This window comes from Fusarium vanettenii (assembly GCF_000151355.1).
Source record: "Fusarium vanettenii 77-13-4 chromosome 2 genomic scaffold NECHAsca_18_chr2_1_0, whole genome shotgun sequence".
Classification (NCBI taxonomy): domain Eukaryota; kingdom Fungi; phylum Ascomycota; class Sordariomycetes; order Hypocreales; family Nectriaceae; genus Fusarium; species Fusarium vanettenii.
In genome coordinates this window covers 3,517,930-3,530,116 of record NW_003315867.1, presented here as the reverse complement: position 1 = coordinate 3,530,116, position 12,187 = coordinate 3,517,930, and the positions used below count along the sequence as shown (strand labels likewise).

At 52.3% G+C, this 12,187-nt stretch overlaps 3 protein-coding genes across 3 annotated transcripts; all 3 read left to right on the top strand.

Annotated features, from left to right (window-relative positions):
• Positions 1 to 212: 212 nt before the first annotated feature.
• On the top strand, positions 213 to 2,005 carry NECHADRAFT_34170 (uncharacterized protein; the record flags this gene model as incomplete). The annotated part of the gene is made up of 5 exons (XM_003046765.1): positions 213 to 358; positions 410 to 591; positions 646 to 1,236; positions 1,290 to 1,726; positions 1,769 to 2,005. The coding sequence occupies 5 exons, from the start codon at positions 213 to 215 to the stop codon at positions 2,003 to 2,005; spliced, it is 1,593 nt and encodes a 530-aa protein (XP_003046811.1).
• Positions 2,006 to 4,517: 2,512 nt separating this feature from the next.
• NECHADRAFT_1988 (uncharacterized protein) lies at positions 4,518 to 6,086 on the top strand (the record flags this gene model as incomplete). Its single annotated transcript, XM_003046764.1, has 1 exon — positions 4,518 to 6,086. A coding segment is annotated over one exon (1,569 nt), but the record flags the coding sequence as incomplete, so codon positions are not given.
• A 3,887-nt stretch (positions 6,087 to 9,973) lies between these two features.
• Positions 9,974 to 12,151, top strand: NECHADRAFT_66832 (uncharacterized protein). The gene is made up of 4 exons (XM_003046763.1): positions 9,974 to 10,064; positions 10,302 to 10,404; positions 10,505 to 11,568; positions 11,621 to 12,151. The coding sequence occupies exons 1-4, from the start codon at positions 10,005 to 10,007 to the stop codon at positions 11,756 to 11,758; spliced, it is 1,365 nt and encodes a 454-aa protein (XP_003046809.1). The 5' UTR covers positions 9,974 to 10,004; the 3' UTR covers positions 11,759 to 12,151.
• The last annotated feature ends 36 nt before the right edge of the window (positions 12,152 to 12,187 follow it).

Here is a 12,187-nt window from a genome sequence, read left to right as displayed (position 1 = left end):
CGTCTTGAGCTTTTCCCCTTGCACTTTCGATCTTCTCTCCCCTTCATGTTCACTAACCCATCCACCATCAATAGGCGTTCAAAATGCTGCTTCCTCGAGTGCTCCCCCTGATTCTGGGCCTCGCGGACTGTACCTGCGCCGTCTTCCCCGAAGCCCCTAATTACGAGGAGGGGAATTACAAGTATGATTTGTCTTACCAACTCCCGGTCCAGATGTCGGAGGAGCCTCAGTACAGAGACGACCCTGAGAAAACCGAGGCCATCGCCGAGGCCTTTCGACACTCTTGGATGGGCTACTACACCTACGCCTTTCCAAGGGATACCTTGAACCCGTTGAGTGAGACATTTGAGAATGATTTGTGAGTAGCGCAACCCATGATGTTGCTGCTGATACTGATCCTTTCTGATAGGAGTGGATTTGGTAGTACGGCCATCGAGTCGTTGACCACAGCCATCATCATGGGTGAAAAGACCATCGTAGATCGCATCATGTGGTACGTTGGCAGCGCCACTTTTTATGTCACCAAGCTGGTCGCCGAAGAAGTCAACGTCTACGAGGCGACTATTCGACTTATTGGCTCAATGGTCTCGGGTTCGTCTACCGCAGCTTCGTTTTCTAACACAACATCCGCTTACATTGATACAGCTTACGACCTCCTCAACGGCCCCTATCGAAAATATGTCACAACAAAGTCCAGCTTGAACGCCCTATTGGACCAGGCCGTCATCCTTACAGAGGCTTTGAAAGTCGCCTTTGGCACGAAAACAAGAATTCCCGCCAGCGGTGTCCTCTTGACGCCCGTGGTAACGAGGTCAGGACGTCTCGAGACAACCCTAGGAACAGCCGGCGGAATGGGCGTGGAGCTAGACGGCATCCACCACCGGACTGGCCTCAAGAAGCTCTGGAAGAACTTTGTCAACGGATTCAAATCCCTCATCAGGCAAGACATCCTGCACGGCGAGGTCATACCAGGTTTGTTCCCGGACATGGTCAACACCAAGCAAGGGGGTTTCTTTGGCAATCAGGGAGGCTACACGAAAAACACGGCACCCTTTTACTACGGCATGATAAAGCTGCGCAACATGGACTCGAGACGGTATAAACGTACGGGGGACCTGTGGGTAGAGTCGGTCGAGCCACTTATGAAGCATCTTACCTCGCATCCCATGAACCATCCGAATTTGACCTTTTTGGCTGGCGTCCAGGACAAACTGACTATACCCAGGGCAGAGCTGAGTATGAAACTCCCAGAGACACCCCTCATTTGATATAGCTGACATGAACGATAGCAAGCTGCTCTGCCGGTGCCATGTTCCTCCTAGGCGGTGCCACCCTTAAAAAGCAGCGCTACATCGACTTTGGCCTCAGAATCGCCGAGACGTGCTGGGCCGTTGCCAACAGCATGCCCTCAGGTCTTCCCCCCCGCGTGTTCAAATGGGTCGACGATAAACTCCCACCCGGCACAAAAGATAACCCCCTCCCGCCGGTTTACTTGGAAGCATTCGCCAACGAAACGGGTTTCTGGCCTACGCAGCGCTCCAGCACTCTCGAATCAGAACTCTTTGAGACAATGTACTACGCATACCGCATGACGGGGGATACAAAGTGGCAAGACCGCGCATGGGACATGTTTCTAACCATCAACTCTACATGTCGCGTCGAAAACGGCTTCGTGGGGATAAAAGACGTGACAGTAAATACCCGACTTGATCTAAAAGGAGCCCTGGTTTTTGATAACAATCAGTGGATCAACAAGATGGAGGGCGAGTGGATGTCGCGGACGCTCAAGTACTTGTACCTCATGTTTGCTCCCAATGGGCCGTGGCAGCTGAAGTGGGATGGTGACGGGGCTTTTGTGTTTTCACATGGTGGACATTTGATACAGAAGCCTCTGTGGAGGAGTCTGACCGCCTTTGGGAATAAGAGACGTCCGGTGCTGAAGGACTGGGATGAGATTGATCCCAGGCTTATAGGTGGTTATCAAGGGACGGATCATGAGGGTTGAGTGGGATCTACTTGGTGGGTTTGTGGTTTTGGGTGCAGTTGTAATGTTGTGTTATTTTAGTTTAGATATCCAGAGTTCAATGTTGTTGTTTTCATGTCTCAAAGGTAGATCAAGGTAGTTATTTGGTGACATGGACAGAACTAGTAACACATGATAACTGTCTCTGGCGGGCGTGTAAGAGAATCTATCAAGTTTTCCCCCCAGTTTATGTTTGGTTCATCCCACATGTATAGTGAAATCGGCTAGTTTAGACAGCCTCCTATCCAATACTTGTTTAAGTATGGTACTGCTCGTCTTACATGGACAAAGAAATCAGTAAAAGTTGTAGCAAATACGATAAGTGGAAGCGCTTAGATCCTCCAAAAACTATGTTACCTTTGCAATAGTGATAGCAAATGAAGCCATTCTTAATTTGAATGACGGGTAGTCTGTTGTGTGCTTCATTTACACATTGAAATTAATTCATTTAAATACCATAATCACCAATTCTTTATTGAATTATTGAGTAGAGTTTCCTACTACCATATATATCATCCCATCATCAAGTTCATGACATAAACTCATCCCGTCTAAGAACCGCCCTCACGCTTAGCATACTCCTCCTCCATGGCCTCCTCATACAAACGATCAGCCTCCTTCTCCTCCTCAGTCTTGGGCCTTGTCACGCCAGCGCCCGTGTTGGCTCCCGCGCCTGTAGCGACCTGCTCAGTCTGAGTCTCTTGTTGCGGGGTCTGGTCCTTGGTTGTGGACTCAGAGAAGGTGGGGAGACCCATGATTATTGAGGAACTGGTTTTTTTGGTGTTTGATGTGTTTTGACTGGTTTTCGGGATAGAATTCGATTAAAGAAAGGCGCTTTGTTGATGGAGTAGTAGAGTTGTTGTTCAAGTTGTCGTTGTTCAAGGCTTCTCCTCTTATACCTCAATGTGGCAAAGCCGAGGTTCTGTGGCGAGTGAGGGTACGTCACCTAACCCAAATGTGGCTGGAGCTGCCAGGCAGCTTTGCTCCGGGTTGACACTTGCCACTTGCGAGATCCGAGGTCCATTAAAACTGTAGACATTCGCTTTGGAACATGAGGGAGTGTTATTTCGTCTTGTAAGAGGCAGCCAATATGAAACAAGGTTCCAAAAGGTTCTGATAAGACTACGACAGTGGCTGCGAACAACGTGATTTGCTGCCATGTTGACCGGGCTTGTCTGCAAGATGATGATATTGCCGTGTTATTCCTAAAGAGTCAGTTAAGGAGGTACCCTGATTTCTCAATTTCGTCTCGGTAAAAACGTTCTAGACCACCTATGACGACAACAAGAAAAGCACCAAGAAGCAATAATGGATCCATTGTTCAATAACATGCCGTCAACACCCTCAAACATGAAAAGCCTTGGAGTTTGCCTAATCACAAGCTATTCTCAATTGGCCAAACAACTCATCGGAGGCCCTTTAAACGACATGCCGTGATGACCTCATCCGAGCAGACGGTGCATCAATTGAGCACAGCCACTCCGGTTTAGCGGGGAACGGCATCTCCGCTGTGACTCTGCGGCGAGGCGGGAGGCTTTGATTGTGGCTTTGTTAGTTCCCCACGCAACAACGCATTTTTTTTCTACTCCATACTGTTTGATCCAATACCTTCATTGGCAAGACAAGGCAATCATTTCAAAGGGACCTTTGGAAACCATGTTGTTTTCTTGTCTTGGGCTTCATTGTCGCGTGATCGGCTACATGCAGTCATCATGTGCACTCTCCTTGTCCAACGCAGACACATCCACCACGAAGAATTTATTGAACACGCCCAGAGCACAAGAGAAAGCCCCCCATCTTTCAGGCCGTTGATGCATATTGCCCCCAATTGACCAGTAAAAGGTTTCATTCTGCGCTCAAACACGACTCCCGTAAGCGCTGCCTAGACTTGGCCCGTCGTACATTTTCAATCCCCAAGTCCAGTTGGATGCCTAGTTTTGAGGGACGCAATGAGACCCAAAAGAGGTCTGGATCTCGAGATACGGGCTGTGACTCAGGTCGCCGGCTTACCCTTGTTGTCCAATCAAAGGTCCCTGCTCGTAAGATGCATCCCTCCTTGTCTCCTCCCCGCCTTGTAAGGCTGGAAACGGATGCCTCCTCCGGGTCTGGGTGTATCCATTCTGGCGGGCGGACTGCAGGCCGCATCGTCTTATATGCATTAGATGCGATCATGTACCTACATCGTCTACGTGAACAAGAGGTATAAATTCCTCGCTTTTCTCGACTTGCATTTTTCCTTCCTCTCTTCCACTCACAGCATCTGCTTCTGCAGTCTTGGTTCTTTCCCCATCTTGTCCTTTAGTCTCTGCCGTAGACTTTTACTGGGCAACCCACTCCCTCCTAGTGGCGGATATCTTTGACAAAACAACACACCGTGATATCACCACTTTTACGACGTCTTGTGTCAGCTTCGTCCATCATGGATACCATCAACGCCTCAGGTCCTGGCCTGGGAGCCCCTGACGCAGCTTTCAAACCTCCTCAGGTCCCTTTCGCTCTTCTCGACTTTCTCATCCCCGGCTTTAGCGTCTTTTCTTCTGCCATCCAGACATACCTCGGTATCGACCTCAACATCTACATTCCCCTCCTTCTCGTCATCTCTGGCATCACCTTCGCTTGGACCTACATCAGCGACTATGCCTGGGGCATGATTGAAAAGTATCTCATGTCTGTCGTGCGCATTCGCACCGACGACGAGATCTACAACATCATCATGTCCTGGGTTGCAAGCCAGAAATTCGCCCGAAGCTCTCGCCGCTTCATCGTCAACACCAACATCAACTCCCGAAGTTGGTTCCTCTGGCGCTGGGACGAGGATGAGGATCAGTATGAGGATGGCGACGGTGACGGTTCTCACGGCTCTGCCCCCCGCAAGAAGCCTCTCCAGTACACTCCATCATTTGGCACCCACTTCTTCTGGTATCAAGGCCACCTTCTGCTTTTCGAGCGTCACGAGAACCGCGAGCAGTCTGGCTTCCTTGTCGTGAGCGAGCGTGAGGAAATCTCCATCTCTTGCTTCGGCCGCAACCCCCGCATCCTTAAGGAGCTCCTCATCGATGCCCGTGCGCAGTACCTAAAGAAGGACGAGAGCAAGACTTTGATCTACCGCGGTGCCTCCGGCAGTAACGGCGGTGATCCTACCTGGCAGCGCTGCATGACCCGTGCCAGCCGTCCCGTTTCCACCGTCATCCTCAACGAGAAGGTGAAGAAGGACCTCCTTGACGATGTAACCGATTACCTTAACCCAAGCACTCGTCGCTGGTACTCGAACCGCGGTATCCCCTACCGTCGTGGTTATCTCCTCTATGGCCCTCCTGGTACTGGAAAGAGTTCTCTCAGTCTTGCCCTGGCTGGCTTTTTCCGAATGCGCATCTACATGGTCAGCTTGAGTTCCGCCATGGCAAATGAGGAGAACCTGGCCTCTCTTTTTGCCGATCTTCCTCGACGATGCGTTGTCCTACTCGAAGATATTGATACCGCCGGTCTTACCCACACTCGTGAAGAGGGCAAGGAGGGCGCTACACAGGAAACTGTCGCAGCCCCTGCCGCTCCGGTTGTCCCTGGAAAGGGCGCCGCTGTCCCTCTCCTCCCTGGTAGACTCTCCCTCTCTGGTCTTCTCAACATCCTCGATGGTGTGGCCTCTCAGGAGGGCCGCGTCCTCATCATGACCACCAACCATCTCGAGAAGTTGGACAAGGCTCTCATTCGTCCTGGCCGTGTCGACATGATTGTCAAGTTTGGCCTCGCCGACTCTGGCATGATTTCTTCCATCTTCCGCGCCATCTATGCCCCTTACGAAGGAGAGAACTCTCCTCAGTCCAAGGCTGACGAACTCGATGCCGAAGCCGCTCAAAAGAAGGCTGCCTTGGAAGAGAAGGAGCGTCTTGAACTCACAGAGCGTATTGAGGCCCTCGCCGAAAAGTTTGCTACCGCGCTTCCTGAGCATGAGTTCAGTCCCGCTGAGATCCAGGGTTTGCTCCTCAAGCACAAGCGGGATCCTGAGGCTGCCATCGCGGCTGTGGATGAGTGGATAGTCGAGACCCGCAAGGAGAAGAAGCAGAAGGAGATTGATGATGCCGAGAAGAAGCGCAAGGAGGACGAGAAGGCCCGGAAGGCCGAGGCCAAGAGGGTCCGCAAGGAAGAGCGTCGCAAGGCTCGCAAGAAGAAGGCCAAGGCTAAGCGTCGCAGCAACGGCGAGAGCTCTGGTTCTGATTCTTCCGATTCTGATTCTGATTCCGAGTCTGAGAACGAGACCAAGAAGGACGAATCCAAGAAGGACGAAGCCAAGAAGGACAAGGATGACAAGGCCGAAAAGGCTGAAGAGAAGAAGCCAGAGGCTGAGGAGCCCAAGGAGGAGCCCAAGGAGGAGACCAAGAGCGAGGCCAAGGATGAGACCAAGAATGAGACCGCAGAGGAGACCAAGGAGGAGGCTAAGAAGGATGACAACGAGGCTGCCGCAGCCAAGAGACCCAAGGGCACCTCTGATTCTGGTTACGACACCCCAGACCAAACCTCATGAACAACTTAACGACCAGCATATCGCGGAAACGCAACTGTATGAGACATAAACGAGAACAAAAATGGCCACACATGTGGTAGAGCATCATAGGCGTTGGGGGTTGTCATTTTCGCACCAGGTGCATCAGTCAATAGTTAGAGTAGCACTCAACTCGTCATGTACCTTTCATTACACCAACAGGGTGCAAGTTGTAATAGTCAAGTAATTTGAATCAAAACTTACCTTGCATTGATGCCGTTAAGAATCAATTGTGCAAAGTCCAAGACATGAGGTACCGGTACTGTCAAGACCTCCACTAACAGTAAAGCCGCCGGCCAGAGAACACGAGGGGCAACGGACATCTCTAGTCTCGGCAGAGAGATGCGGAAGGATTGGCCCCTGGGAGATCGAAGTGATCAAGCCAATGAACCTTGGGGCACAACCTAGGCCGGCAAGGTCAGTGCAGATTTGCTCCGACTAGATGCGCGGCTCCATGCAACAGCGGAGAGCAAGAGGGATATTCGGCATTCGACCGGAGCAGCCAAGTCGGGATCGAAAAGAACCCACGCAGCAAGGCCAACCATGAATGGCCGGACGCAAGCCGCCGTGGGAGCCGTGGGATGAGACTAATGACGTGCCGAAGCGGACAAGGGACCTACGTGGGTGATGAAGCTGGGCTTGCGGCCATGGTACAAAGAAGCAATGCGGCTTGGAGGAGCCTCAACCCGAATAAGAGGGACCGAATAAGAGAGCGAAAATCGAATAAGAGACCGAATAAAGACACTAGGGACATACGTAGTGTCTTGCGTATTCTCAGCTTTTCATGGATTCTTAAATTGCAAAGATCCTTTGGTTTCTTTCCATGCCGCTTGACGCGAAGCAACTGGGTACGGGTACGTGATAGTTCGCAACACCCCCGCGGCTTATGTACGCAACGTGCCCTGCCCTGCCCACCCAAGCCCCAGGCGAGCCGGCCGGAGTCGTCGAGCGATAATCAAGCCTGATGGTGGTGCCTGGGATGCAGGATCCTGCACGTTGATTATCTTAGGTGGGATATAGCCGGGGACTAAGACGCCCAAGTGTCTCAAGTCTCGGGACGGTTGAGGCAAAAGACGTGAGGCTAGCTGCATCAGACTTAGAAGGGTCCTTGTCGACCCACGCCGAAGAACGGAATGCGGCGGTCCTCGAGTTTAGCGATTGATAATGGTGGGCAAGTTGACGTCGTCACAAGTCAAGAAATGGTCCAAAGGTCGCATCGATGAGGGACAAACCGGGAAGATGACGCTAAAGATGTGGTCATGGCGTGGGACGCAGGACAATAAATTCCTCATGGACGTGGCGAGAAGGTACTGGAGCATGGGGGTGATGAGAACCTCGGCCGTGAACGAGTTGGTTGACTGAAGAAGGGCCATGGAGTTGAGAGCATGGTTGAGGGATCTTTGACATGTCAGGTTGAGCAAGATGGAACTGGTCGAGGCATGTCATGATGCTTCGACAGGGTTTCGAGATCATCTATGACAAGATTCATGATCTGACTCCGAGATTGAACCCGGGAATACCTAGATCTGGATCTGGTCTGGTAGGGATATCCCAAAGAAGGAGAATGCCGACGGCACATGGAACGAACGAAGCACAAGTACTGAAGGGGTGGGACGCTTGCTGAGTGGTACCCATCACACACGAGTGCGGAACGGCGTCCTCAGAAAGGCCAATGCATGCAGCCAAAGCGAAAGGGAACAAAATGGCGTCAAGATTGTTCTCGGGTACAGTTCATGATGAGGGTGTTTCCTGGTGAACGCGAATGGCTACCGTTGATGTGCGGCTAAGAACGCAAGGTGAGGTTGATGAAGAAGATGGAATGGTGGAGTCGTGGAAGAATGGAAACGGGTGTGGTGACCACCTCTGTAAGGACAATGCCAGACAGGGCAAGTGCGACTGTAGGTGATTCTGGGCGATGATACGCTGTGGCCCCGCTACAACTTCTAGCCCCTGGGTACCACCCGACAGTAGCGTTAGCGGGTGGTCCCCTGAAATGGGACTGGCTCTGGCCCTGAGTTCCGGTCCCTTCTGTCCCATCCCATCCACTCTGTGATGGATGGATGGCGCCAGCTGGGGCCGGTCTCGGTGGAGTTTTGGCTGCTGAGCTGCCTGTGAGAGTGCAGCGTGGGATCAGATAATGAAAACTCGGAGTGGGTTGGATCACCAAGAAGAGAATTTTGCACCGAATTAGAACAGGTACAGCTCGAGGCAGTCTTTGTACCTCTGTGAAAGAAGTACCTCTTGAGTGGCGACTAGGCATGGGATGGAGTGCTTGGGCCGGCAGATCGGGTATCTAGAAACACCTCGGAGCAAACAAGCACCTCAACATTTACACAACCTAAGCAGACGGCACAGGGACAATCTTGGCCAAGCCCGCACTTACACCCATCTAGCACAAGAGATTGACGTCTATATAAAGGATTCCCATCCCTCCCCAGACTTTTACCAGATAACAGCTGCATCTAGAGCATCTTGCCGGCTAGAACCAACACCTTCCCCAAGTTTGATCGACCAACCAACCAGTTGTCGTGTTCGTGTTTCCAAACAGCCTTCTCGCTATCCCCGTGTAAGTCCCACCAACAGCACCCAAGCCCACTCCCACCACAGACAACGAAACGTCAAGCCCACCACGTTTTTTTCCCCTTCGGCGCCCACCGGTTGAGGCGTGCCCCTGACAGGAGACGGGAGGGAGGAGGCAAGAGACTCTGTCCGGGCTGCATGAAGTGCAGTTGCAGTGGTCATGGAGCAGGCAAAGTCGAGTCTTGCGAGGGCAGTTGTGCTTCCATGATAAACACAGAGCACAACATCTCGCATAGCACACATCTACGGATCTGATTCAGGCACTTGATGCATTCGACTCAACCAGGACAAATGATTGTCGTTGTCCTGGCGGTCTGGTCTTAGCATCCCTCTCACCGTGCCATCTCCCAGGTCGGATCCCATGCATCATGGTCACGTCCGAGGATGAAGACATTTGCCTAGCCCAATTACTGCACCCAGCCCCCCAAAATACCTCGATAGCAAGCACAATTGCCAATCGTCCAGCGGCAAAGCCAAAGGGCGGTGAAAAACCTGATACCTCTGGATCTAACTAATTTGCCCAACAATCATAGGTCACTCCCTTCACCCCTCCAAGTCCCGAAGCTTGCCTTGCCCCCCCGCCGCGCCGCCTGAACAGCCATCCATCACCCCCCCAGAGGCTTGGGCTCCGTCTAGATTTCGTTTCGAGATCCAATCTCAATCTCAGTTAACAAACCCGCAATCTCGCGCCTTCTTCCGGGTCCCTCCCCCCCTTCCCTTCCCTCCTTCCTGGCGGTTATTATATCTCGTCTCTCCTCCATCTCCACGTCCTCTTCCTCTTCCTCTACCTCTTCTTCTTGTCTTCATCTTCCTCCTCCACCGTCACCTCTCAACGAAAGACAAACACCTCCCAAATCTTTCAACATGGCTGCCCGTCCTCAGAACATTGGCATCAAGGCCATTGAGATCTACTTCCCCAGCCAGGTAAGTCAGGGTCCTCCCTCTGCCCCGTGCTCTTGTGCCTCAATTGCTCTCTGAGCATTGGGGAATGGATTGTTGTTGGCCGCTGCCCCTCACCAAAACTTTTCAATTAAAAAAAAAGTCCCTGCGTTATTCTCGTGTTCGGGTTCCTGGGTCGTGTGCCCCTCCATTCCAACGCCTGCCCCTCCATCGCAAGCCCTCAATGACGCCCTCAGCTAACCACAATCCGCCTCACTCTAGTATGTTGAGCAGACTGAGCTCGAGAAGTTCGATGGCGTCAGCACTGGAAAGTACACCATTGGTCTTGGCCAGACCAAGATGTCCTTCTGCGATGATCGCGAGGGTAAGTTTTGTCCCGAACTCAGCAAATGATCCATGGCGACGCGCCTGGCTTCATACGCTCTGCAACACGCTGCTAACATAATTCTGCTCTTTCATGATAGACATCTATTCGTTCGCCCTGACCGCTACCAAGAACCTCCTCAAGAACTACAACGTTGACCCCAACTCAATTGGTCGTCTCGAGGTCGGCACTGAGACCCTCCTCGACAAGTCCAAGTCGGTCAAGACTGTTCTCATGCAGCTCTTTGGCGACAACACCAACATCGAGGGTGTCGACACCATCAACGCCTGCTACGGTGGTACCAACGCCGTCTTCAACACCATCAACTGGGTCGAGTCCTCTGCTTGGGACGGCCGTGATGGCATTGTTGTGGCTGGTGACATTGCCCTCTACGCCAAGGGTAACGCTCGTCCCACTGGCGGTGCTGGCGCTGTTGCTCTGCTCATCGGCCCCAACGCTCCCATTGTCGCTGAGCCTGGTCTGCGCGGTACCTACATGCAGCACGCCTACGACTTCTACAAGCCCGACCTGACCAGCGAGTACCCCTACGTCGACGGTCACTACTCCATCAACTGCTACACCAAGGCTCTCGATGCCGCTTACCGTGACTACTGCAAGCGTGAGGCCAAGCAGTCCACCAACGGTGTCACCAACGGCAGCGACCCTAACCGAACCAACCTCGACCGCTTCGATTACCTTGCCTTCCACTCTCCTACTTGCAAGCTCGTCCAGAAGTCTTATGCCCGACTCCTCTACCACGACTACCTTGCCAACGCCGACTCCCCGGCTTTCGCCGAGGTCGCCCCTGAGCTCCGCGATATGGACTACGAGAAGTCTCTGACTGACAAGGTCGTTGAAAAGACCTTCATGGGTCTCACCAAAAAGCGCTTCCAGGAGCGCGTCAACCCCTCCATCCAGGTTGCCACCAACGTTGGTAACATGTACTGTGGCAGTGTTTGGGGTGGTCTGGCCAGCTTGATCAGCGTCGTCGACAACAAGGCTCTCGAGGGCAAGCGAATTGGTCTCTTCAGCTACGGTTCCGGTCTCGCTGCCAGCTTCATGTCTTTCCGCATCAACGGCAACATCGAGCGCATCTCTGACGTTCTCGACATTCCCACCCGCCTCGCTGCCCGCCGCGCTGTGCCCCCTGGCGACTACGACAAGGTTGGTGAAGGATGAGATAGTTACAGTTCAAGCAGTCGCTAACTTTGTGTAGATGTGCGATCTCCGAAAGCAGGCTCACCTCCAGAAGGACTACACCCCCAAGGGCGAGGTCTCTGGCATTGTCCCTGGAACTTACTACCTTACCAAGGTCGACGACATGTTCAAGCGTGAGTACGCTATCAAGGAATAAAGGACTCGCACTCGTTCAGCTTTATGACCCTTCTGCTTCTCATTCATTTTTGACCCGGGTTTCTTTCTACTTGCTGGCCTAGCCCACAAGAGTCGCGACCCTGGACCGAGAGCATATCATGAACATGACGACTTGAGGGGAGGAAACTAGACGCATTGGGAGGCGAACTACAGCGCTTGGCGATAGACTTGCGCCTTGGGCGCAACGGAGATTGACGCGGATTCCCCCTAATTGAGCCTACCATGATGGACATGGAGGCTTGTGTAAATATTGGGGATATTGTCTCTCCTGAGAAACTGATTTATGCTGGAAGCTGTCAAAACCCATAGATGCGACCATTTGGCGCACAAAAGATGTCGGCATTTGAATACAAGACATCTATTTTCAAGTAAATTGCTATCTTTTGATGTTTCACCTCGCTCTCGTACA

Coding starts and splice junctions, on each gene's coding strand:
- NECHADRAFT_66832 (XM_003046763.1), top strand. CDS start 10,005: ATGGCTGCCCGTCCTCAGAACATTGGCATCAAGGCCATTGAGATCTAC. Junction 10,065..10,301: donor AGATCTACTTCCCCAGCCAG/GTAAGTCAGGGT, acceptor GCCTCACTCTAG/TATGTTGAGCAGACTGAGCT. Junction 11,569..11,620: donor CCCCTGGCGACTACGACAAG/GTTGGTGAAGGA, acceptor AACTTTGTGTAG/ATGTGCGATCTCCGAAAGCA.